At 44.1% G+C, this 26,795-nt stretch overlaps 1 protein-coding gene across 1 annotated transcript in view; it reads left to right on the top strand.

The window, feature by feature from the left end:
- Positions 1 to 23,178, top strand: part of LOC146199937 (acidic mammalian chitinase-like) — a 32,769-nt gene extending 9,591 nt beyond the window's left edge. Inside the window, exons 4-9 of the mRNA XM_084592234.1 lie at positions 46 to 57; positions 5,652 to 5,752; positions 8,328 to 8,457; positions 10,786 to 10,956; positions 21,183 to 21,302; positions 23,023 to 23,178. Of these exons, the coding sequence (XP_084448360.1) occupies positions 46 to 57; positions 5,652 to 5,752; positions 8,328 to 8,457; positions 10,786 to 10,956; positions 21,183 to 21,302; positions 23,023 to 23,151 (663 nt within the window). The 3' untranslated portion in view covers positions 23,152 to 23,178. The remainder of the gene's footprint in view (positions 1 to 45; positions 58 to 5,651; positions 5,753 to 8,327; positions 8,458 to 10,785; positions 10,957 to 21,182; positions 21,303 to 23,022) is intronic.
- Positions 23,179 to 26,795: the final 3,617 nt, after the last annotated feature.

The following is a 26,795-nucleotide window of genomic DNA, read 5'->3' as shown; positions in this document are numbered from 1 at the left end:
AAGTAGCTGAGCTTTAACTTTAGAATTTGACCCTCCAACGAGCAGTCAGGGTTTATGGTCGACAATATCGACTGATTTGATCTTCTGGCAGTCCAAGGAACTCTTAAGAGTCTTCGCCAGCACCACAATTCAAACGCGTCAATTCTTCGGCGGTCAGCCTTTTTCACAGTCCAACTCTCGCATCCATACGTCACAACTGGAAAGACCATAGCACGGGTTATACGGATCTTGGTTGGCAGACTAATGTCTCTGCTCTTTACTAGGCGGTCAAGGCTAACCATTGCTCTCTTTCCCAGAAGCAGGCGTCTCCTAATTTCATGGCTGCAGTCTCCTTCCGAGGTAATCTTGGCTCCCAAGAACAGAAAATCTGTCACAGCTTCCACTTCTTGTCCATTGATGCTCCAGGACTTGATAGGGCAAGACGCCATGATCTTCGTCTTTTTAATGGTCAGTTTAAGCCCAAACTTCTCACTCTCTTCTTGTACGCGCATCAGAAGTCTCTTGAGTTCCACTTCACTTTCTGCCATTAAAGTGGTATCATCCGCATATCTAAGGTTGTTGATACGTTTTCCAGCAATCTTCACTCCAGCTGAAGACTCGTCCAGACCGGCCTTCCTCATGATGCACTCTGCATATAGGTTGAATAGGCAGGGCGACAGTATGCAGCCTTGCCTCACCCCTTTCTCAATCGGAAACCAATCAGTAAGACCATGCCCAGTTCTGACTGTGGCCTCTCGCCCTTCATAAAGTTTCCTGAGGAGACAGATGAGGTGAATTGGAACTCCCATCTCTTGGAGAGCTTGCCACAATCTGCTGTGATCTACGCAGTCAAACGCTTTCGCATAATCAATAAAGCAGAAGTAGATGGGTTTCTGGAACTCTCTTGCTTTTTCCATGATCCAGCGAAGGTTGGCAATTTGGTCTCTAGTTCCTCTGCCCTTGCGAAACCCAGCTTGCACGTCCGGAAGCTCCCGATCCACATTGCTGCAGCCTACCTTGCAGGATTTTTAACATCACCTTGCTAGCATGCGAGATAAGTGCGATCGTGCGGTAGTTAGAACAATCTTTGGCACTGCCTTTCTTTGGAATGGGGATGTAAACTGACCTCCTCCAATCCTGTGGCCACTGCAGGGTTGTCCAAATCTTTTGACATAATGTATGCAGTGTGTTAACAGCGTCGTGGTTGAGGTTTTGAAGCAACTCAGCTGGAATACCATCAATTCCGCTAGCTTTGTTCTTAGCAAGGCTGGCTAAGGCCCATTCAACTTCACTCTTCAGGATGCCCGGCTCGAGATCAGTAATCACAGCCGTCCTATGTTGGGTTTGCACATCCGGGTCCTTCCTGTACAGTTCTTCTGTGTATTCCTGCCACCTCTTCTTTATCTCTGAGGCTTCAGTGAGGTCCTTGCCTCGTTTGTCCTTTATCACGCCCAGCTTAGCACAGAAGCTTCCTTTGATATCTTTGATTGTCTTATACAGAGCTCTTGTGTTCCTTAATTGGCTGTTGTCCTGAACTGCTTGACACTGTATGTTCAGGAAAGCATTCTTATCTCTCCTTGCTATTTTCTGAAAATCCGCATTGAGAACCTTGTATCTTTCTCTTTCCCTCATACCTTTTGCCATCCTCCTTTCCTCGGCTATTTGCAAAGCCTCTTCAGATAATCAGTTTGCTTTTTTGCATTTCTTTTGCTTTGGAACTACCTTAGTAGCAACTTCTTGTATTATATCACGAAGATCAGTCCACATCTCTTCGGGCTCTTTGTCTTCTAGATCTAATTCTTGAAATCGATTCCTCACTTCCGCAGCATATTCTAATGGAATTTGATCCAGATCATACCTGAAAGGCCTTCTAGTTTTCTGCGTTTTCCTCAATCGAAGCTTAATTTTGGCAACAAGAAGCTGATGATCGGTGCCACAATCGGCCCCAGGCCTTGTTTTTACTGCTTGTATAGCGCTTCTCCATCTCTGCCGGCAAATAATATAATCGATCTGATTCCTGTACAGGCCGTCCGGTGAAATCCATGTGTACAGGCGCCTCTTGTGCTGTTGAAAATGAGTATTCGCTATGGTCAGGTTGTTTTCTTGACAGAACTCTACTAGCCTCTTCTCAGCTTCATTTGGCTCACCAAGACCGAACTTGCCTGTAATTCCGGATATTTCTTCACTCACTACCTTAGCATTCCAGTCTCCTATGAGAAAAACGACGTCTGATGATGGGGTGCGGTCTAAAAGGCATTGTAGGTCCACATAAAATCTCTCAACGTCAGCTTCTTCAGCAGCAGTGGTCGGTGCATAGACTTGGATAACTGTTATGTTGAAAGGGTGACCTTGGATCCGAAGTGAAATCATTCGGTCGTTTTTGGGGTTGTACCCTAGCACTGCTTTGCCCATTCTTCTGTTTACTATGAGAGCGACCCCATTCCTTCTCTTGGATTCGTGCCCACAATAAAAGACATAATGGTCGCCGGAGTTAAATTCTCCCATTCCGGTCCACTTGAGCTCGCTGATACCCAAGATATCAATGTTCAATCTGTCCATTTCTCGCTTGACGATATCCAGTTTACCTTGCGTCATAGATCTTACATTCCATGTTGCTATGTGATATATCTCCTTGCAACATCGGACTTTCCGGTCTTCCCGACACATCCACAACTGAGCGTCCTTTTGGCTTTAGCCCAGCCGCTTCATTCGTCCTGGAGCTACTAGGAATCGCCCTTTGTTCATCCCCAGTAACATGTGGGACGCCTTCCAACCTGGGGGGCTCATCTTCCGGCTCCATATTGATAATGGTATTGTGACTGGCCATAGGGTTTTCTTGGCAGAAAATACTGGAGTGGGTTGCCATTACCTTCTCCAGTGAATCACATTTTGTCAGAACTCTCTGCCGTGACCTGTCTATCATGGGTGGCCCTACACAGCAGAGCTCACGACTTCATCGAGTTTCGCAAGCCCCTCCGCCACGACAAGGCAGTGATCCATGAAAGGGTAAGAACCCCAGGTGGTCGAAATTTCCGGAGTTCTCCACTACGGCGTCTCTCATAGCCTGAGTCATTTTGGGGCGTTAAACAAAACAAAACAAACAATAACAGAAGTTCTAAATATGTTAACTTATCTTCCTAACGTTTCCTTTTCGCTATTGAACTCTCGGCCATTTTCCCATCGCTTAGATCACTCTCCATTGTGCATTTTCCCTTTATTTCAGCTAAGATAACATAGGCTCGTGTTTTTTCTCATCGCTCTTCTGCTGCTTTACCGCTTGCCCCACTTAAACATGTCAATTTGCTTTGCGTTCTCGCCGCGCAGCGCTCTCTCCAGGATTCAGCTTCACCGAATATCTGGTCTTTAGCTGAAAACTAATAACGCAACGTGTGCAGTTTCACTGCCAATATTACCGCTCTGTAACGATGGCGACCATAGCGGGATTCAAGTCGAGTAATGGGGCGTCATTCTTTGGTTCTTGTCACAGTTTGAAAGCACGCCTTGCTGCCTGTCATGCATATGCCTGCGTTTTCACCAAAGGCTGTAATGGCGCAGAGCGCAACTCGCTTATAATAATATAATTAAAGAAAAAGAACCTTGGGCAAAGCAGCATGTCATAGAAGTTACATTTGCAGCCGGGAGTGAGCACGTAACAGCGTTTGGACCCACAGGGCTGCTGCTAACTGTGACTGGCCGCTGGTCCGGCTGGTCTGTTACGTTTGACAGAGAAGTGCGTTTGGGTAGTCGAGAGCACGTTTAAGGTAAACGCTTATGCGATGACAATCTCGCATTTTTTTATGAGGCGCATATGCCATTGTACTTTGGGTACATCTTAACAACAGAAGTGGTCGCGAAATCTGTCCGCCACATCTCATCGCTCCGGAGCCACATCCACAGGACCGGCTTGATCAGGGATGTATATGACGATGCAAGAAGTGATTGTTATTGATTTCTTGAATGCTCCTGCGCAACCCTTAGAATTCATTTCTTATACATAAATAACAAATATGTGTTGTGTGCGAATTACATGTAAAGTACCACGCGAAAAATAATGAAATATTTTGATCATGACTAGAGGGCAAAGGACAGTGTCAGGTCAATTCAGAATTCAAACGTATATTTGCGATTTGAATGTAGTCTCATGCCTCGACGGGTCGTATCAATTTCTGGGTACTCGGATAGTGATCTTCTCTAAGCTGACATCAGAAGCCCGATAAGTGGATGTGCCGCAAGTGTTTCCTACGCGATCGCTGAAAAAGGTGAATTGAGTAAGCCTGCATAAAGATAGTAACTTCGAGTTGTTTTAAAAGAATCGTAACTCAAAGTGGCCATGTTGGAGCTTCACATTATGTGATACGTGTAGGACCTGAATATAGGTTTAAGAGACAATGTGAAGATGGATCCTTCATTTCCGCGCAGGACATCCCATACAAAAATTTCCTATGGTCAGCTATAGAAAATCCTTTGTATGGTCGGCTATAGAAATTTGGCCCAAATATCTATAGCCGCTTCTACGGCTGTCTTTAGGTTTTTCTATAGTCTGTTCTATAGAAGTCTTTAACCTGTTCTATGGACTTATGGTTCCCTATTTACTGCAGTCTTTAGCATTTTTTATAGACACGTATAGACTTTTACGGTCAGCTATAGAAACTTCTTTGTATGGTCGGCTACAGATATTGGGCCCAAAAAGCTATGGCCGTTCCTATGGTAGGTAGTCTTTAGGTTTTTCGATAATCTATTCTATAGAAGTCCTTAACCTATTCTATAGACTTATGGCTCCCTATGTACTGCAGTCTTTAGCATTTTCTATGGTCACAAACAAACTTTTATGGCCAGCTATAGAAAATCCTTTCTATCGTCGGCTACAGATATTTGGCCCAAAAAGCTATAGCCTGCTATAGAAGTCTATAACCTATGGACTCATTCTGGTGTCCTAATTTAAGTATTTGCTGTCTTTAGCATTTTCTATTGTCAGCTATAGAAAGTTCGCGCGCGCGTGTGTTTGTGTATGCGCAAGTGTGTATGTGCACGTGTGTCATGCTCTATATCTTCGGTTTTATTTTCAATTCGATGAATAAATGACTGAAAATTGGCCACCAGTCCCCACAACTAAAACCATCATGGGTCGGAGGTACTCACTGCAGGCGTACCTCCATGCGGCGACAGTGCTCCCACCAGTTATACCAAGACTGTGACGTAATACTTTTGTCGTACAGCGTTGTAGTTGATGACATACGGTTCCTCGTTGCATACAGCACACAACCCTTAATCAAGCTAGAGAACAAGTCGCGCGAGGGATTCGAACCGACGATATGTGTACTTTCATATAAGGGTGTACGCCTACTGGTCTATAGCTTTTGGTATATACAATATTCTATAGCCAGCTAAAACAGGTTATATGACTTGCAGTCTGTGGCTTTAGAAGCATTGACATTTCTATAGACAGCTAAAGATAACTGAATGGCTACTAGTCTATAGCTTCATGGACATATGGTTTTCTATAGTTAGCTAAAAATATTTTGTATTGTCCAGAAGCTATAGACAATGTGGTATAGAATTTTCTATAGCTGCCTATAAATATTTCAATGGCACTTTATAGCCATAGATAGACATAGCTGACCATAAACTTTTCCATTGAAGTACATAGACAATTTTTGTATGGGATGTCTAAGGAATTCAGGAAAAAAGGAGAACGGCAGCTGCTGTTGTCGGTAGCAGTTCCCGCGCCGAGTCTACTCGTGGTAGGACGGTACTACGTCCGCCGCATGGCACGGTAAGCAGTGCGGAAGAAAAAAAGATGAAGTCCTTCTTTAATTCAGCCTAATCAGCAGGATCCAGCCCGTTTCCTAATCAGCTATGTAATTTTTGGCAGACGAGGGGTCGTTTTGAAGAAAATGGTGCGAAAAATGGAGATTAATAAAAGAATGTGAGAATAAAATTGCTGATGGGTTAGTTACATACCCCAAAGAGATACAATCTATAAGGGACGCCGTACTGGAGGGGCATGGAAATTTCTAGCACCTGGAGCTCTTTAACGTTCCCTGTCATAGCACAGTATACACGGGCGCCTCGGTTTTCCCATCATAAAAAAGGAGCCTCAGTGGTCGATATCAAATGCCTCTCTTCAGGACCAACAGGCTATAGCACTGTAACCACACAACAACCGTTGCTGAGCTGAAAAATATTGCAACATGTTTCGTTAGCGAAACGCTTAGCCGCAAATTGGTCTACTACGCACGTCTAGTGGGAGTTCAATCTGAATACAAAAACATCATGGAAGATATATCCTGCAGGGGTATCGTCTTGCCAAATGTAACTTGCCTGCATATGTTGCTGCTGGCTCGTATTATGGAGCCCGTAAGCCTGGTCAGTGATTAATAGATAGATGGATTTATTGAAAGGAAAAGGCAGAGAGGTTGGCCCGAATAATTCAAATCTGGCCTAGGTCAGTGATTAAAACGTCTGAAACGGTGAAGGCAGTTGCTCTAACTAACCTTGTAGATATATGCAGCTTGAAGGCTTTCTTAAATGTACCGGTGTAAGAGTGAGAAGCCGACACTTCAGGCTATTTATACCTTTACCAAAGACGGATAATCTAAGGGTCACTGGATAGTAGCCATACTGTGCCTTATTCCTAATCCCATGCTTCTAGCTTCACAGCCATCTCGACTTACAGAATATCTCTTGTTCTGCGGCGCCAAAATTTGTCGTTGTTGGAGTGGCTTTGACACGGGCGTTAATTATGAGTGTCCAGTTGTCGATATCCTATGTGATTCGAAACCTCTCTAACAATTGCATTAAGGGCTCTAAGACCGCACATTCTTCAAGCGACGTAGGAGTCATTCGTATTGAGGGAAATGAAAGCTAAAACAAATAGAAAGCTACTAACTATGAAACTTGCGCCATGAGTCCGATTTTTTGCCACGCTTGCCAATGCGTACCATCAGCGAGGGTTTCAAAAAATGACGGCATTTGCCAATACTTTTTATTAGTTCATTTGGCTTCGTTTGTAGGCTGCGATACGGAGGCTGTCTCTAAACAATCCTCCTGTCTTACACGTCTTCGGGCACTCGGCTTACCAGAGGCGCTGCCTTATCAAAATATGGTGCTTGCAAGCAGACATATATACACTCTCGCAGTCCTTTTATTGTTGGTATCAAGTACTCTGTTTTGCTCTACCCTGCTGTTTATCATTCTAAGACTTTTTCTTAGCCTTAATTATTAGATGAAGTGTAATCGAGGAGCACTGCTCACGTGTAGTTGTTTCGTGAAGGACCGTGATGGGGCTGCATTATTCACGCCAGTTAAAATAAAAAAAAATAATGCGGCGCTTGAAAGTGGCAGGTATTAATTTACACCGAGGAATACACTGATCCGTCTGTAATATCTGGCCGAGAACTAAAGTTAATATTCGCGGAAAACAATAGAGATTAGGGAAAGAGGATTCCTGAAAGGAAGTCATAAGTTGTCAAGCGGCTAAGATATTGAGTTGCAACGTGAATGACGTAACAAGCGTGGGACGCTAACCAAATGTTCGCTTCACAGGAGATAGGCTCAAAACTACCAGACGCGTTGCCGTTAAGATGCCGTTATGACGTTATGAAGGTCACAGTTCCGTCCATCCAGTGATCACACCCAGGGCAACATAAAATCTTTTTATTCTGCAATTATTCGCTGATTTATGCTATATCATGCCCCGTTGTTAGCACTTTTAACCAGTTCCCGCTTACGAATGGTACAAATGGGATATCTTTGTAGCAAATTCGGAAACTCCAAAAAAAGTGTCATTGGTGGAAAATGGCCGTGATTAAAGTGGATGTTTCGTGGTGATGATAATAGTTCGGGGCACTGTACAAAGCAAAATATAAAGAAAGGAAGGAGATTGAGTCGCTTCCTACAGCCTGATGTTGGGCTCGAGTTAAGTGAAAATGGGGAAGAAATCCAATACTTGTCGAACATGCGTCATCGCGGCCGCGAAACTGTGCACGTGAGCCGCCTCAAAACATACTACGACCCGCTCGTCTTGCCCTCGCCATAGGTCGCCAGGGTGGCTCCTCCTCGCTCCCGGGGGAATTGTAGTGAACGAAGAGCGGATGTCACGAAACACGAGGAAGAGAACAGCGAAGTGCCGCTGCGCTGCTCGAGCTCGCTGGTTTGTACCTAGACGGACTGTGTTCCTGTGCTGTTCGCCGTGCAGCTTACAGAGGACTATATTCCGTTGAACCCTCAGTAAAACCCATTTCAGAGTGATTTCCCCCGTCCTTCCTTTACCTTTCGCAATTAAAGATAGTAAGGAAAATTGTAAAATTGTTTTATTTTTTCATCAACAATTTTGATGGTCTCAACAGGTTCGTGGACTTCGTGAACCTGATGACGTATGACTTGCACCTATACAGCTGGTACACGCCCTGGGTGAATCACAACAGTCCTTTGTTCACAAGATGTAGTGAACCTTTGTATCTACAGACGCTCAATGTGGTAAGTGCAGCATTCGGTTAACACAATTGTTTTGTTAGATCTAGCTCCGGTCAGGTTATAGCTTGGAGAGACTACTGTTACTACCTCATAGACATACTAACATAGACTCCGTATCAAACTTTAGATCCAACATTTCCTTGGGCAGCATTCAAGGTAGCGTCATATACTCATTCAGCGTCATAGCGTCATTTCTCATTCAGAATCCATATGCAGTCAACGTGATGGCTAATTAGCTGCTGAGTGTACCCCAGGCCGCAAGCATAAAGCTTGCAACATTCATGTGCGCCAACTGGTGGAATTGTAATAAGCATGTTTTTTTCTGCACCTACCAGACGATAAACGCAAAACAACAATCTTGGCTTAGCAAAAGTGCTCGGCGGAGTTTCTTACACTCATAGGCAATAAAAACGTCCCCTGAAAAAAAAAACGGAAAGTTTTCTGCACCTATGCCGCTGTGTATACAGTTAAAACTGGTGCGTATGGAAAAGTTATGAAGTGTGTGTATGGTTTCCGTATTATCCTGGCTTCTCACAAACAATTTCCCTGCATAATGATGTCACCCTCTATTCGCCCCCTAACTCTCTTTTACTTCCCTTTTCTGACTTCCGCAGAGTGGAGTAGCATACAAGGCTCTCTTTGACAGCAGTGAACGCCCACACCTTTAATATCAGTAAATAATTTTCACGCTCTATCCAAGATGAGGAAGCTTACACCTCTTCAGATGGCAGTAACATGGCTTCAAAAGCTTGTTTCACATGTCATTCATTTTTCCTCATTAAGAAGTTCATTCTCCTTTTCTGAGTAGATAGTGTCCAGAAAAGGCAAGGCAATAGTCATGTGATATAACCTATGAATGTGGGCTAAAATATACCTATGAGTGAATTGCAAAATATCGCACTTTTGTTTTTTAATTTTATGGCGGAGCTGGAGGACCTCAATGGTACTGAATAGGGGGCTTACTATTGCGGACATTTACATCTTGTTTTGCAGTTGTTTTTAGCTGTAGCGATCAGATCGAATAGAAACGCTTTACTAGATTCTTTACTAACATCAAGGCGAATATCACGGCGGCCATTCGCCGTACTTATATAGTGTACATTTCGATTGCCGCGAACGTCCTGCAGGGGGACTGTCATTACATAGTGGAGCAAATTGTCCTCATTTTCACCTGTGTGTTGCCATTGATACTGTAAAGCGCTTTTAATTTTAAGTAACCTTCTTAAGAATCGACGTCATTGATTGGCGGAAATTTTATATGCAGTAGAACCTCCTACCACGCGCAAATATGAAAAGATATGCTTTAGGTTCGTCTTCCAACGTTGAACGTTAGGCACCGAATCAAGATTACAAACAAGGATACGTTACCCCATCGCGGAGTCAACAATGGCACCCGGAGTTGTGCATTAGGTTTCACATTTCGGTCATCGTATATATGTATTATGAGAGACCTAAACTGAATAAGGGAAGGAAGTGAGATATTGCTGATCTAACATGTTGATGAACAAAACTAAACCAAACACGTGTTATTAACTTTCCATGTAATGCTATTTGGTAGGCAGAATGAACCGAGAGCGTCGTGTTCAAGAAGTCAAGAAGCATAGGTTCAGTGCTTTTTGCAGTAAGCCATGTCGGAAACATTCGCCTATGTTTACGGAAATGGTATCGCTTTTCTACCTGCCAGCGAATCTCTTTAATATTATCGCTACAATGTAATTGTCCAACAGCAGGCATGAGTTGAGGAAATGCCTGTAGTAATTTTCGTTTAATTGCAGTACTAGATGCAAAATTACGTGCCTCTAGCAAAAATGCTGAACAGAATTGTTACATTGAAGCAAAATGCTGCAGAATGACCAACAGTCTATCGGGTAATTATGTATACGCTGCGGTGAAAACGAATGCCTGTGACTATTAGGAAGCATTTTTGCCCAAGTTCTCGTGACATAAAAAGGAGCATCACTGTTACGAAGTGGAAAAGAACAATCAAAATATAATTACATATTGAGCAAGCACACTTGTGCGCAATACCATTTAGAATACATTCTGACAATACCGCAAATTCGTTCCTTCTTTATTTTTAAGAGACCCTTTCAGGCAGAGTAGCTAAAGTGCACAGATTTTGTTGTGCTCTATGGGCGTAGGGGTAAATGGTCTTCTCCAGCAGCAACAGGATTGCGCTGTGTCAAGAACTCTGCTTCAGCTAGATCTCTCAACACAAAATTTAAAAAAAGCAGTGCGTGAAACATGCAAATTTATTGAAAAATTTTATGTCATAGGAGGTGCGTTAAAGGTGAACTGATTATTTGTTCCTTGCCCTTGCATTCTGTGCAGAAAAATAGCGTTGAACTCTGGGCGAACTTGGGCATGCCAAAGTCCAAAATCATGGTCGGTATTCCGACTTACGGGCTCGCGTGGGTGCTGAAAGATCCTGACTCATGGGAAGTCGGCGCACTTGCCACTGGACGCCAAGAAAGAGGGGATGGCTTCGTCTACTATCCTGAAGTAAGTCCGCGATAGCTGTGATTATTCGTTAAAAACATGGCACATCATTTCATTTTTCTTGCCTTCCTCATTTTTGTTTGTTTTGAGTAAGCCTGGGAAGTACTGCCCCTTAGCCGGCCCCCTTCAGCCACATGGTATGGAACAATGGGGATTATAACTGGCTTTATCCCATTGCATAGGTTTCCCCAACCTAAAGTAGCCATTAAAATTGCGCAAAAAAGGTAGATATGGACGCTCACCAAAAATAAGCAGCAAAAGCAGGTTCTAGGTCCTATGAGTGGCATGCACTGGCTCACTGCCGCGCCGCGGGGCACCGATGCCGCCCGCCATTTTTGAGGTGCGCGTAGCAACCGGGTTCCTGGTGGCCGCGCTTTGTCACTAGTGATGTGGACTGCTGGCCACGGTATCGCGGTAGCGTTTGGATGGCAAAACGTTTGAACTACTACGCGTTGCAGCCAGTTAGAAAACAACGCTTCATGATGGTGTTCTATGCAGTTTACGGTTGCACGAGCCGGTCACGAAACGGAAGCAACGATGAAAATATGCCGCATGTGGTGTCCTTCTCGACATCAAAACCAAGGCAGGGAGAGTGCTCGAAGACGGCATCGCTTTTATTAAAGCGGGAGACAATACGGCGGGAATGAATTCGCAGAGAGGACCCGAACGACTAGATGACCCACTACCGCGTGTGCATTGCGCTCTTCATAACAGGTGAGCGAAGTGTCTGGAGAGAACCTTCGTATTTGGAGCTCTGAGAATGCACTTGATCCCACAAGGTGCTTCGAATTGACTAACTGCGTACTACATGAAAAAGGGGCAGCCTGGCTGGGCGCCGAGTTTAAAATGGAACCACAAGATGACCACGCTTTTTGGAGAGGCTGCAAATGACAGATTCGAATCAGAGTTTTGGACAGTGATATGGGAGAATTGAAGAGGGAAGGGAAAGTTAGCAATGGAGCCGCTGATTTGTGGAGTCCAACGATAGAGGGTTGATTTTTTTTCTAGGTACACACAGTGTCGGAAAAGGGCACGTCTGAAGTTGTACGTGATTCCGGACCCTGGACTGTCGAGCATGGAAGGTTGCTACGACGGTTTACCACCGTCTGTACGTAAAAAAAAGGACCGTTCCAGTGTGAAAATATGTCTCCCCCAAACAATTCATGCACACACAGTGGCGTGGACAACTTCGCCATCAGCTTTCATATGGAGCCATGAATGGAATCAGTAGTTTTTCGCGAAATGACTGCGATGGCGCACCTGAAAACACAAAGTAGAAAATGGCGAAATTTAGCGTATGCTCCGGCCTGGATCGAAATATGTGATCGGAAAACACCTCTCCGATCACAACGATGTTATCATCATGCAGAATTTTAATCTTTGGCTACTTATCTAGACGATTCGCAAGATAATTGTGCAAATGCAAATATTTCTTTTTGTTTGCATTTTAAGTGCTCTCTAGACAAAAGGCTTGTGCTGCGGACGAACGTATAGTTTATGTCCGCTTTATCCATATGTAGATAATTTCCACATCGTCGGTCAACTCGTTTTTGGCAAAGCAAAAAGATCGTCGCCACCATTTCCTGACGTTTGTGACGTATCTGGGCGTTCAACTTTTAACAGACCTTTCGTGTACTGCCTCATGTTTCATGAGTTCCGCAGGTGAGGCGCAGCGCAGTTGACAAGACAGCACATGGTTCGCTGCACATTATCCTCAAAGGAAGCACTGCGACTACAAGACACGATACCCGCACCAGGAAAATGCACTAGGTTGTCTGTGCAGAACGCCATTATTGAACGCTGTTTTTCAACTAGCTGCAGCGCGCAGTAGTCCAAACGTTTTATGGTCTAAACACCACCGCGGGACCATGGCCGGTAGTCCGCACCGAGAGTCACAAAGCGGTGCAACCACGAGACCCGCACCAGCAATGCTCTAGGTCGTCTGCATGGCTACGTGCACCACGAAAATGGTGGGTGGCGTCGAATCAACGCAGCGCCGATCGTATACCACCTATTGAAAAGGAGAATTGCTGAAAGATATTGCTACGAACAAGGCGAGCGAAGAGGACGATCGACGAGGTCGAAGGGCTGAGCGTGTTGTTCGCTCTGTGCTGTGCTGTCCTGGGCAGTGGTCGTCCAATGTACACCTTGTCTTGTACTCTGGAACTAGCCTCGAAACACGTAACATCTTTGGCGGAGGTGCTGGGTTCCATCTTCGTACCACTGTCGCGGCTGCTTCGCAGTGGTGGCCTGACTGGGATAGCCTACATGACTCAACCCAGCAAGTCACGGAGCGACAGTACAGCTCCTTTTGTGCTTATGGCGCAACATTGCGACCTTGGCTCCTTTTCAAGCAGTGATGCGCCTAGTTCGAAGTTTGACTGCGCTTGTACCAAAGAGTAAGCACTTCGTCCTCTTCGTTCGCCTTCTGCACAGCCTTCTTTGCAGACCTAGCCCTGAAACACGTAACTCTATACTAAATATTTCCACGATCCTAAATATGCTTAGAAGGACGGCCCAGAAAGCATTCTGAAACGGCGTTTGTATGTCCAGTGTTGAAATCGAGGGCGTGGCTTCAAGTATAAGCGAGATCAAAACTTCCTTTAAGATTTTGGGATATTTCAATGTCGTTGTCATTCCTCACGGAAGATTCGACACTACTGTGAAAATATTACTTTTTTTTATTTACCGTCGTTAAAGTTTCAAGTGAATTGTCTGAAAGGTACGAGTTTCGGGAATGTCTACGCAGTCACAGCAACGAGGATGCAGCAAAAACCGGAAGGCTATTGTGCACGTTTAAGTGGGGATCACAAAGGATTTGCGTGTCTTGAAATCTAGATGCTTTCGTACAGGTGCCATAAAGTGATTTCTGCAGTTTTGTGGAAGCCTGCACTAAACATGGGCGAGGACATATCGGTGGGCTTGTCGGCCGATCTTTCAAAAGGAAGAACACAAACACAAAACGATAGATTCGACGAGAAGAGAGACACAGCGCTGACTAGAAACTGACAATTTTCTTCCAGCTAAGTAACACAACAAATAACAAAAACAGGCATAGAAAGAACCAAAAAGGAAGGACGGTAAAATAAGAAAAAAGACAGACAAAAACGGAAGAATATTCCGACACAACAATCACACTATGTACAATAAACAAGGATTAACAGTCCAATAGGGGTGACAGGGTTTGCATCAATAATACCGTAAGGGTGCTAACACGCGTACTTCCCTGTATGGATATTTTCCTAGCCTCGGCTATCTCCTTAACGGTTCTTCTTAACGCTGGTTACATTTGTTTCATGGTACAATCGCAAGCACTTTCTAAATTTGTTCTTTTTCCTCTGATTTTCTTTTTTAAGCGCATATGTATTAGTATTATTGTTCTTAATGAGGAGGCAGAAAACTGTCAGTTCCTAGTAAGCGCTTTGTTACTCTTCTCGTCAAGTGTGTTTGCATGCTTTGACACTGTTTCTTGAGAAGGGGCACAGAAGCCTCAAGAGACGTATACCTAGCCAACAAGACTTTTTTTTGTGTGTTCGAATGCAAGTGTCCCAGCTCGCTATGTTTTTACACGTAATTGTTCTGCAGATATGATGAAGGGCTCATATTTGAGCGCATATTATTTTTGTAATGGGATCCGCAGTGGTTATACACGTCTTTAGCAGATCTTTAGCAACCGTGCATACAAATTCTTCTCCTTATTTTACGTTTATAATATTAATACAGCTACCTACAGCTACCTTTAAGACAAACACAAGTGTCATTAAAGAGCACTAACAGATAGGCTAAAATGATTTTTTGCCATGAGCGTGCCCTGGCATAGTGCATGATACAGAAATTTTAAGGGATGTGGCATGCTATGCAGGATGGCAGGATCCCCGAGTGGGTTACGCTTTAATTGGAAGCGTATAAAGCGTGGACGAAACAACTCCTTTCTTGAGTTTGTACTAAGAGTGAACAATGGAGAAATGCAGAATCTGGCTATAAAGGAGACATTCAGCTTTAACTCAGGAGAGCGAGTGTAGTTCTTAATAAATATACGGTGATGCATCTGACGTCTTCACACAGGGAAAAGCAAGCTAGGATGCGCAGCGAGCCTCGTAACTGTCCCATGAAGCACTCTACATATTTTCGACAAAGACTGTACTTCGAAGACAAGGGGGTATTGTTATGGGCTGCACGCCCTGAACTGCATGATGCATGTCCTATATGTATGTAAAGCAGAGCTATACGTCTGCAAAGTAACATGCGTACGGCTTAAGTAATGCTCAAAACATTTGATTAGAAACAGCGACTGCAGCTCTTCAGAGTGTAGCTCACACTTGTAAAGTGCAATGAAACCTTTAGAGCACTGTTTCAAACAGCAACCATCCTGAGGCGTTGGTACGTCGCAAGCAGGTTTCTTGAGTTGCGCGCAATATGAGGGCTTATTTTCCTGTGTCACGTAGCCTTAAAGCTTTTGCAGCATATAATCATTTTAAAGCGACAGTTTTACAACCCTCTTCGAGCAACGGTCTTGGGCGCCACAATTTGACATCAGGTGCGGCGCACGGGATCGGCGGCGCTCCCTTCTTCCTCTACTGCTGCTTCGGTTCTTTTACTTCGTAACCCTGCTGCTAATTCTCAATGTTCACACACACTTAAAACTATATTCGTACCGGTACGTATATCCACAAATATGCAATATTGCTTGACACAATGCCGCACAGCTTTCGAGTCCCCTGCCTACGTGTTCTCTCCACCGTCACCACTGCCCATTTGGCTCCCCTCCAACGATCTCCCTCTTCAAAATGTCCCGATATCTTATTACGCCTTTACCCGGCTTTGGTGTGCTTGAGATTCGAATACAGCCATGGAAGAGCCGCGCGCAAGAACCGATCGTTTGACTTCCGCTCTGTATATATGAATCTATCCTGACTTGACAACACAGTGTTTCGAAGCAAAACAGGTTTTTTCTTGCATAACCAGGCTTAGCCTAGATAAGACGAGAGAATTTTTATCTGTTATCTCTGCGTGTTTAAGTTGAACGCATTTCGGCGTCGGATGGTAATTAGGTTCTATGTTTACAATATCCGCGGCTTACAGACTGCACAATTCCCTTCTACTTGTTAGCTGCCATTTTGCGTAGTTGGCACCATCTAGCGGCTAAGGTGCGGACAACCGCCATGCTGGTACACGGCCGGTCTCGAGGGAGAGAGCCCGCGCTCTTTCATACGGCCTTCTCAATCGCCGCGTGACCGATGGGAACTTTTCTCCTTGAGGTACGCTCTCCGCCGCCGCAAGGGGCGCGACCTGCTCACTGTTCGCTCCGCATCTGCTTCAGTGGCGTCGGGTGGCTTTTGCCTGGTTTCGCGCTGTCGCCCGCGGGTTTCGTGGTGAGTGCAGCCCCTAAATGAGAGATTACAGAAGGTAGATGCTGCAGCGGCATCCTGTCAGCGTGCTACACACGTGAATGGAGTCTTTATATTAAAAAACACTGTCGCTCAGCAAACGTTCGACAAGCATATGACATGTATTGCGGCATGGTATCTACTTGTGTTCATTTTAATCTGAATTTTTTCCCAAGCCTGTACAAGAAGATGAATAAAAAAAATATGAATGAGTAGTGATCACATCGAAGCTTCTTCAAGGCAAACATAACAGCAACAATGGGAAAACCGTCTTTCAGCGCTAGATGAGAAACCATCGAGGTAACACTGAAGATGAAAATAATTTTATAAAAATGTAATATAAGTTGCACAATGCTTACATGACATAAAGTATTAGTATAACGTCAGAGGAACTCTTTTAAGTTTTGTTGTCAATTTTGCTATAATTTATAGACCAATAAATGTTTTATGTTGTATTATAAATATATTATTTTAATTTTGCAAATAAGCGTTGGTTTAATGAAATGTTTGCATGATATCATGATTATTTCATGAAAAAACAGGAAATCTATTTCAAGCACTAATTCCTAGCAATATTTTCTTTCTTTTTCTAGTATGTTTTTGAACTAATAGTTCCTTGTAACTATCTGTGAAGTAATGCCTGCCTTATAGAGAGCAATCGCTGCCCCATTATTATGGTAGAATGCTTTGCTTATTACAGATTCGCCACTGTTACTCAAGGGAGACTCCTCTATAATGGGTATAAAAGCTTTTCCCTGTGCTATTTATTCAGAGGTGACCATAGGAGTTGTATGTCGCGCTGTATTGCGCGCCTAGGCACCTACTGTCGACACCGACGAAATCATTTCAGCTCTGCCGCAATCAGTAACCAAGGAACTGAAAGAAGTGATGGTATTTCCTGTCATCCCATTACCCACTGTCACGTATTCTGGTTTAGCTTACGTCGCTGGATACATTGTGAAGTTAATCAGTGAATTCAAGTGTGACGCTTGTGCTATCCTTCTTGAAACCAGCGAAAGAAGCAGCCCCATGTACACTATTCTGCGACGACAAGATTCTAGCGGACTGCATTATCAAAAAATCAGAGTTTGTAGCCCTCTTGGACAAGGTTGTGTCTTTTTTTTTAAAAAAGCTGTCGTGCACCTACCACACACAAATGTCCTTGAAGTCCTTCAAATCTTAATCCAGCCAGCACTTGAGAACACACCTTTGCTGAGTTGCCCGGAAGGCATTGACAATAGCCATGCTATAAGGTCCGCTTCTTTAAAATGTGAGAAATTTCTCAGAATCCTTCTTGTCAATTATGCTAAGAAAGTGACAGACAGGAACGAAAGGCCAGTTCCTTATGTGCACAAACCATCCAGAAAGATTTTGAGACTTTAATTTTCTAGCTGCATGTACCGTTTTCATGAATGAGTGCAATGTGTTAACATTGAAGGACATTTTGTTTATTGCTTGCTGCTCTTTTCAATTATGCATACCTGTTTATGCCCATTTCCTTGATTAAATGTTGTGTTTTTATCACTGTATTAAATTGACTACGACTGTCTACGTGTGCGTCAGTCGCGAGACTACGTATACATCTGCTGTCTTTCAACTTACTGATTTGTTTTAAACGAAGCTAGAACATCCCACTTCACTACACAACTGAAATTTTAACTGTATGGGTAAATTTTTGTTCCTTACTCTGAATCTGAGACGTGCTATGAATTTTCTTCAGTGCCTCTTTTTCTCTAAACGAAAATGGCAGTAGTTGACAGAATATCCATCGAACAGTTTGCCATGCACTAGCGGTAGGTCGCGCTATACCTGCTTACAGCTTTAAAAGGCACACTGCATAAAATGGTACATATAGGTTTGTGAAAAATTTCGGGGCAAAAAGTGATGATGTAAGTTCACCCGAAACTTCATTCGACCGTGCGCGACAGCTCTAACGAATGCGCGCGCGGTCTCGTGCGCTTTATTGCCTATTTTATTGCTTATACACGATAAATCAGACGCTGATTACGGCTTTTTCCTATAAGCCATAAGGGGTGAAACATCTGGACCTTCCCGATTGCAACCGATGCAGGCGGAGCGAAGAGCGAGCGCGCGTTTCCCTTGCGCGTGAAGGGCTGTAGCGGAGGAGCAGCAGTGGGGCGGTGGCGACCTCACTGAGGCGCGGCGGGCGGTGGAAACAGACCCCATTGGAGAGGCCGTAAGATAAGAGAGAAACGCGCTCTCCCTCGAGACCGGCCGTGGCTGGTATTTGCGTTCACGTCGGCGGGAGAGAAGACAAGGAACACAGATCCGTATTGCGGAGCTTGCATGTGCACACTTTTTCGCTCTGACTTAAAAAGAAATCTTTTCAGCAGCATCTAGCCATTCATTCAAAAATGAGCGAAATATATGAATCAATGGCCTCCTGGGCTAAAAGCTCCCCATGAAGCTTGACTAAGGTACAAGAGACCACTACGGGGCAGTAGCACACAAAAAGAAAACACAGCAGTAGGATTTAGCACTAACAATCATTATATAGTCGGTTGATAAACAGTGCAAAACATGAAATTTACATTGGGCATCAAAAAGAAAGACACAAATCAAACCATTTACTAATTGCATCTTAAAATTGTTAACGCAAACAGTTCAAAACATGAAATTCACATTTTGAATGACAAAAAAAAAGAAAGTAGTGAAACAAATTCAGTAGCTTCATCGTAAAAAGTGAGTTGTTCCATCTAAAAATAAAAAAACAGCAAACAGCAATTTCATTGCTCTAAAAACGAAGACCTCGTGTTCTTCTCGACTGGGGCTTACTATGTGTATCAGTTTATTCAGTATTGCTGGTAGATTGTGAGCCAAAGATTTGAGCTTGAAAATTGTACGGAATCGTAGAATTTCCCATACATCCAGATTTATGGTGGGTATATCAGTATTTCGGCGTTGTAAACTTGGTAGTGATGTCATGTTTGTAATATTAGGAGAGCAAATCTTGTGTTTGTAGCAAGCGAAATTCATAAATACGTTCTACAGATACGATTTCATATAAGCAAAAGGCATTTCTCGGCCATGGACCGCAAGCCTGATTACAGTCAGCGTGTAGCTTTTGTATGGCACAGAGGGGCGGTGGCGTACCATTGGCGTGGTGAATAAAACAATACAGGACATCTTTGGATCTAATTTTTATTCTTGAAAGATTTGTATGGATGGGTGACCGCAACAGCTTAGAGCAATGAAAGCAAGCCAATGCCGTTTCATGTGATTGTAGGAGCAACGCTAATCGTGCTAAATTTGTTGGGCAAACCGATCATGCTAATAGACTGTTTACTACTTCAGCGGATACTGGGAGAAGTTGTTGCGCATCCACTAATGTTATATTCATGATCCATTGTCCACTTCATTTCCATTTACTGTGCCCTCGATCACTGTTTGAGGGTAACAAGTGGCGTTGAAGCGTCCTTGGCACTGACCACCTGGCAATCGTATTTCAGCATTCGCTGCATTACTCTGCCACCGGTTTACCAATTGCTTGTGGTTAGCAGCGATGGCTGTCGTCGAAGACGGGAGCTGCTATCCTGGAATTTCTGTGACTGGTCCCTCGCTGTGAATCGTCTGATGCAGCTGTAATGCTGAGGTCCAGCAGAAGAAATAGGAAATGGATAGTAGAATCTCATAAAATCTTGACTTTACGAATAATGTCCCATAATGACCACAGCGAAATTTGTTTCATTTGGTTTGGTTATGTAGAGTTTGACGTTCAAAGTGACAAAATGAAGGTAATTTTATGAACAACTATTACATTAAACATCTGTTGTCGCAAGATTTGCTTATTAAAAGGAAATGGCTGTCGTTCCCATGACCACATTCACATTTATTATCGGCACCAAAAGCTTATGAGAGCCATGTTTTCTAAAAATGTTTACTGTGGCACTATTTGGTTAAACAATAAAGTGACGACCAATTTATTTGGCATCGTTGTCTTCAGTTGGGACAATCATGTTTTTTCACACTTGCAAAACCTTCAGGTACGTCGAAATAATTTTTCTTCTCCAGGCAGCCAACCGTAAAATTTTGCCGTAAAGAACATCATCCGCTTTTCACACGGGTATTGAGCTTTTTCTGTCTCTTCTCTACAAACACACTGTTCGGAACTCGCATGAAAGGCTGCCAAGCGAAACATTTTTGCTTGGTGTTTGAAATTAAGCGGCCGCTCGTCATAGCCCGATAGAAATAGCTGCAACTGGAATAGCGATATGAACTCACAGTGCTTTTCATCTCTATCTTTTATTAACGATCTGTTTTAAGCTCTTATTTCCTTGATAATTAAAACACTAACGAAAAGGAAAAGGTTTTGCTAGCCGCGGCACTTGTTAGTAGCTATGTATGGCCGGCAGAAATGAAACAATCGTGGATCGGAAGGAAAGGAACGGGGGAAAAGACGGTAGAGAGGTAAGGTATAGGATATGTCTAAAGCGTACGAAATGTAACGAACTAGAAATTGACCATCGCTCGTATCACTTGAGAACCTTAGACGGTTTTCATCTGTTCAAGATGTTTTGTGTGCAAAAGACTGCGTAGCGCGTGGGCTTCTGCGTTGATTGCCCTGGCGCCTTCGCTGCAATCACCGCGTCCCCACAGAGCAGAAAGGAGGAGTGAGGCTGCGCGCTCCTGTTCGAGGCTTTTTCTACCTCGCCGCGAAAATGGTCTATAACCATTATCTTTTGTGCTGTGGACATTTTCATTCCTGGACACCTAAGCATTAGCAAGAAAACACTAGTTGACACAATTTTGTGTAATCAATTTGTTTTGAATAACACAGAGAACTCAAAAATTTACAACATCATGTGGTATATTATTTGCCAGGTGTGCAGGTTGTTGGAAGATGGAGCTTCGTGTGAATATGACGAAGAAGCGAAGGTTCCATTCCTACATAATGGAACCCTGTGGATTAGTTACGACGACCAGGATAGCGTGGCAATTAAGGTAGGGGCAGTTTCTTTACTGTGTGCAACAGTGGCACATAGACATGGAATGATTTAGATCCCTCTTGACTGGAAATTGACTTTAAATTGATTCATGGAGACACGAAAACTAAGCTATTAACCAAAGAGACCGTTTTATAAATTATACTTTCGTTGTAGTAATCCTTCTTTACTACTTTTACGATATAACAGCGCGTTTAATTACTTCTAATTGTTCCCGTACCGCTATTTGTAATGAAATATTAAATGAGTCAACAAAATGTATTTGTCGAGAAAAATCTCTCCATTTTCTTTCAAACCCAGAAACCTTTTTAGCCAGCTTGTTATTCAAAATATAACCTCTTTCTGAGCCTGCTGAAAGTTCGGCCTCCATTTTACCGTACAGATCTTCATTTATTCCATTCGATGCTGGCCTGAAGCGGAAAACAGTAAAACCATCCGTCCCACTCATTTCCCGAATTGAAGCATTCAAAGACGTGTTAAGAAATTTCCTGTCTTAAAGCCTCTGCCACTTATTCTTGTTATGGCACTTTGCTTTTGTCACCTTTTTGGATTTTCAATCTGCTCCACTGCTTAGTTGTTCATTTTGTTTGTATTCTCGGATTTTGTTGAACCCTTGTACGCACCTCTCTGCAGCGCCGGATAAGCCTTGAGAGTAAAAAAAAAATCAGTACATGTAGGAGCGTACAAAAATGAACAATAAATAGCGGACATTGTTACATTAAGAAGGCGCATTCTAACCCAGAACGTCAAAAAGAGGAAACGGGTGTCCTACCAAATATTTCTGCTATTACTTTGCTCGCTTTCCATGTGAAAAAGGAAGAATTGAAAGCCTGCTTCTCAGGGCAATAATGCAGTGTGCGCAATACCCACGGACACCCTGGTTACCAAGTTGTGGTGAACGGTGAGATGGGGTAGATTCCGATGCGCAATAGCGTATCGAAATTTTCACGCTCCTCTTTTGTCAATTTAAGTCTCTTCTTTGGTGGACAAATAAATATGAGCCCTCGGGACGCGGATATAAAGGAAAAAAATTGAAACAACTGAAAAGATTAAGGAGAAAATGTGTGCTATTACTAGAACGGCTACCCTTGTGCCGCAACTTTAGAAACCTTGTGCGTAGGTACCAGATATTCCTATGAGCGTGAATATGCCACATATGCCAGTTTAGAAAGCGATTACATCGATGATGTTTGAAGTTGATAGCAGCCCACAATAATTTGGTCCTCACATATACGGCAGCATTTCATCTACTGCCATTAAGAAAAAGCATTCCTCAGTTTTAGAGGCAACAGTATTTCTTGTCTTTAATGGTAGGTTGCTGCTTAGAAAATGCTTCCGGGGTTATTGACGATCTTAGGTCGTCCTTTGGCAAAAATGGTCATTATTAGTCAGGAACAGAGCCAGTGTACGCCTGATTGCACCTATATGTATTGTATTTCATCTATGTATATACAAGCACTCTCTATTGACTATTCCTGCCCCTCTCTGTCTTTTCATCTTTGCACGTTAAGTTTTTTTAGTCGGCTTTACTTTTTCCAGTTTGAATGAATGTTGTTACAGCCACAAACACAACTAGAAAACGCGTTGAATTAATGGCTTAAGAATCAAGCTTATACGGGAGGCGTTTTGCGCTTAAATATTAGCAGTATTAAGCACTTCATTTGGTTTTTGTGCTTTTTATATACTTTGAGAATAAAAATTATTTTGGATGCTTCCAGGCCGAATGGGCTGTCAGAAATGGCTACGGAGGCACCATGACATTCACCCTAAACGCGGATGACTGGGCTGGAATTTGTGGAAACAAGCCTTTCCCGCTTCAGAGGAGCATCATCAAACATCCCAAATAAATCTACTATGGACGTTCAGACGGCCAGTGAGGGATCTGCAGTTTTATTTGTGTACTGTTCTTTATCCGAAGTTCTGTCAGTTTTGAATTGGTCATGAGTACTTCTTTGGAGCCAACAGTTAAGACTAATCTCTCTAATGAAACATTCCAGGAGAGCAATCAAGTCTGCTTATTTACAGTATACGAAACAATTTTTGCGTGGTTTTGGTAATTATATTCTGCAAGTTAGTCTTTTGCTGCTTCACGGGTTACGTCATGCGCCTTGCGCTATAATTCAAGGGTAAATTGAGTCTCCCGACGTTATTGGTATTCCTTTAAAGATTTTTTTCTTCACTGCCAAGGCTGCAGAATGCTGCTGCGCTGTGCTGTGTTATGTCGACATCACAGGAAGTCGCAACATCTCCAACTTTAGATTCATTGTCTCGGTCTCGGCTTGAATTTTGCGTGCGCAGAGTTTGAACCGTTTTCGTTGCCTTCCATAACTATACTCTGGGAGAAGGTTGCAAGTTTTGTTCGTTCTTTCTCGAACAGAAGCTATTGTTCTTACCCTCAGCGCCTTGTGACATCCTTTTGCTACACAACGAGAATGATAGTTTTCACGCATTCAATCTGGAGTAGTATTCTGCGCTCTCCGCTGAGGAGAGCTAGTAAAGACAGTCTTTCTATTCATTGTGGGAACACAATTTGCAGTGCTTAGCCCTACTAGCCACAATCACAGATTTCATCCATTTCTGTTCGAAGCCTGTTTCTCTCTCTACACGAATGTGAAGTGGAGAAAGAGAAGGAGGTGACGTGCGTCGCTCGGTTTAGCAAACCCGATGGCCGGCGGCTGCAGTTGGATGGAGGTAAAACAAAGAGGCATTCGTGTGCTGTGCGATGTCATTGCATGTTAAAGATACCTAAGTTGTCGGCATTACTCCGTGTGTAACCATTACGGTTCGTATTTGCTTTTACTTTAATTCTCACCTTTATCCCATCCCTTGGGGCGTGGTTAAGCTGTCTTTAGCCCGTTATTCCTAGTGGCACGGGCAGAGGCATATTATTTTATATTTTTTGGTGGCCTCACCATAATATTTGTCCACAGAACTAGTGTGACAAGTACTGCGCCTATACTTTCCTGTGAAACAATTGTTTTATTATTAATCCAAAACCTCATTTTATCTGTCAGCGTGAGGCCAATCTTCAGCTTCAAGTGACCTTGGCATATGACGCCGCTTTCCTTTCATATAAATGAATTTACAATGGAAGCTAAATGTGCACTACGCTAGGTAGAGTCGGTCTTCACGTGGCACTAAATTTGGCCTTCACGTGACCTTGGTCTAGTAGAGTGGGGGCGTCCAAAAATCCGTGGTCTCCGCTCAGAGCATACTGTGCCCTCCTTTCCCAAAACCTAAAGAGGCGTCCATGGACAGTGCGATGTCAGTGCACGTTAATGATCCCCAAGCGATCGAAATTACTCCGTAGCCGTGCACCCACTACGGCTCCTCTTCCGCTCTATCCACTTTCACTCCCAACTTCCTCCCTTCAGGTGTCCGCAGAAAGACGTAAGAGAGTGGAGGCTTACTTATAGAACACTGAATTAAACTGGAAGCTCTAAAGCAGGTGTATGCTCTCTATGTTGCGAACCTGGAGCCACCTTTAATAACATAATGCTTTTATGCGAAGATTTCAAGCCACCGCCCCAATGTGGCCTCACGGACCAAGATGGTTGAGAGATCGCGGTCGCCAGCTCGGACCCAGCAGTGCAAAAGATGCTGGTTGACTGGGCTGAAGCGGTCGCTGCCAGGTACGGCCTGACAGACACCAGCCAGGATTAGGAACCACCTTAACCTTTGTAATGTACCCTGGTTCCAAAAATAAATGTTTTACCACCACCAGCAGCAGCAGTGACAGAGCAGCGAGACCAGCCAGGCGCGAGCGAAGACGACGACCACGAGGTTCGAGCACAAGCTCGTCTTTTTCTTTACAATGACCCCGACCACAAAAGGAGCCAAACTGGCGTCTTAAGGAGTGGAGGAGACCACGGGGTCATAATAAGGCTTGAGGCATTGGACGTGGACTGTCTCACGTCCGCGGCGACGGAGATCAGGAGACGGCGTGAGGGGCGCAATAACGTAATTGAAAGAATATTCCCGCTACGATAGACCCGACAGGGACCGTGATATTTTGCCAGGTTTCTGGAGAGGCCTGGTGTACTGAGGGATATCCATAGCCAGACGAGAGGGCCAGGCGGGAAATGTGGGGCAGATGGATTTTCTGCGTTGCAAGCTTATTGGAGGCAGTGAGTAGCCGTCGTGAGGGACCGTGCAATCTGGCGACAATCTTCGGTGTGCTTGACAACTTGCGAAACGGTGGTACACTGAGATGTATCAGGGTGGTACGGTAACAGTATCGATGGGAAAGGAAGGATGAAGACCACACAGAAGGAAGAGAGAAGAGAATCCTGTAGTAGGGTGTAGGGCTGTATTGTACGCGAATGTAATATAGGGAAGGACGACGTGCCTGTTCGTGTCGCGTACATAGACAGCATGTCACCCAAATTACGATTAAAACGCTCAGTGAGGCCATTTGTTTGAGGGTGGCAGGCAGTGCAAGTCCTGTGAATTACATTGCACTCTAGGAGCAGAGGTTGAATGACGTCGGACAAGAAGATGTGTCCTCGGTCGCTGAGCAGTTCACAAGGGCCACCATGTCTAAGGATAAACCTCCGTAGAAGAAAGGATGCCACATCCTAGGCTGTCGCCACAGGGGGAGTGGTGGTTTTAGCATACCGCGTCAGGTGATCTATGGCAACAATAATCCATTGTTTGTCACATACCGTGTACGGCGGGGCCCACATAAATAATTCCAACATGGTCGAAAGGGTGAAGCGGACAAGGAAGTGACTGTAAATCTCCAGAAGTACGGTGGGTGGGCGTTTTGCGGCGTTGGCAGTCGAGGCACGAGTGCACGTACTTTAAAACAAAGTTATACATGCCACGGCAGTAACATCGGAGGTGCAGATGCGTGTACGTCTAAAAAGGCCCCCGTGATCGCATTGCATGTCCGTTTGAAAAGCTGAGCAAATGTAAAAGGCCCGTAGCTGTCATGGAATGACTAGGAGCCATTGGCGGCCATCAGAGTGGTAATTGCGACGGTAGAGCAGGTTGTCGTGGGTGTCGAAATTTGAAGCTTGTCGCCGCAGAGTGCGTGATGGTATACCACCGAGGGGTCGGAGAGAAAGTTCAGAAGTGCCCTACTGCAAGGATCCTTGAGCTGCTCTGAAGGCATTTCCCTCATGACGAGAGAATATGCAAGTCTCGACAGAGTCTCGCAATTTCTGCTGGTAGCGGGGAGTGGGACAAGGCATCGGTGTCTTGATGCTTACGGCCCGACCGATAGATGACGTGGATGTCATATTCTTGGAGCCAAAGTCCCCATCGGGCCAAGAGACCAGAAGGATCTTTCAATGAAGAAAGCCAACAGAGGGCATGATGGTTCGCAACGACCTCGAAAGGACGGCCATGCACGCAAGGGCAAAATTTGCCAACGGCCCACACAACGGCGAGTCATTCTTTTTTTTTTACACAATAGTTCGGCTTTTCTGAGTGTGCGGCTGGCATACGCAGCGACATATTTGTCGAATCCAGCTTTGCACTGACGAAA

This window comes from Amblyomma maculatum, chromosome 2, assembly GCF_055883805.1.
Source record: "Amblyomma maculatum isolate TAMU_Amacu chromosome 2, ASM5588380v1, whole genome shotgun sequence".
Lineage (NCBI taxonomy): Eukaryota > Metazoa > Arthropoda > Arachnida > Ixodida > Ixodidae > Amblyomma > Amblyomma maculatum.
This window is presented reverse-complemented; position numbering and strand designations above follow the sequence as displayed.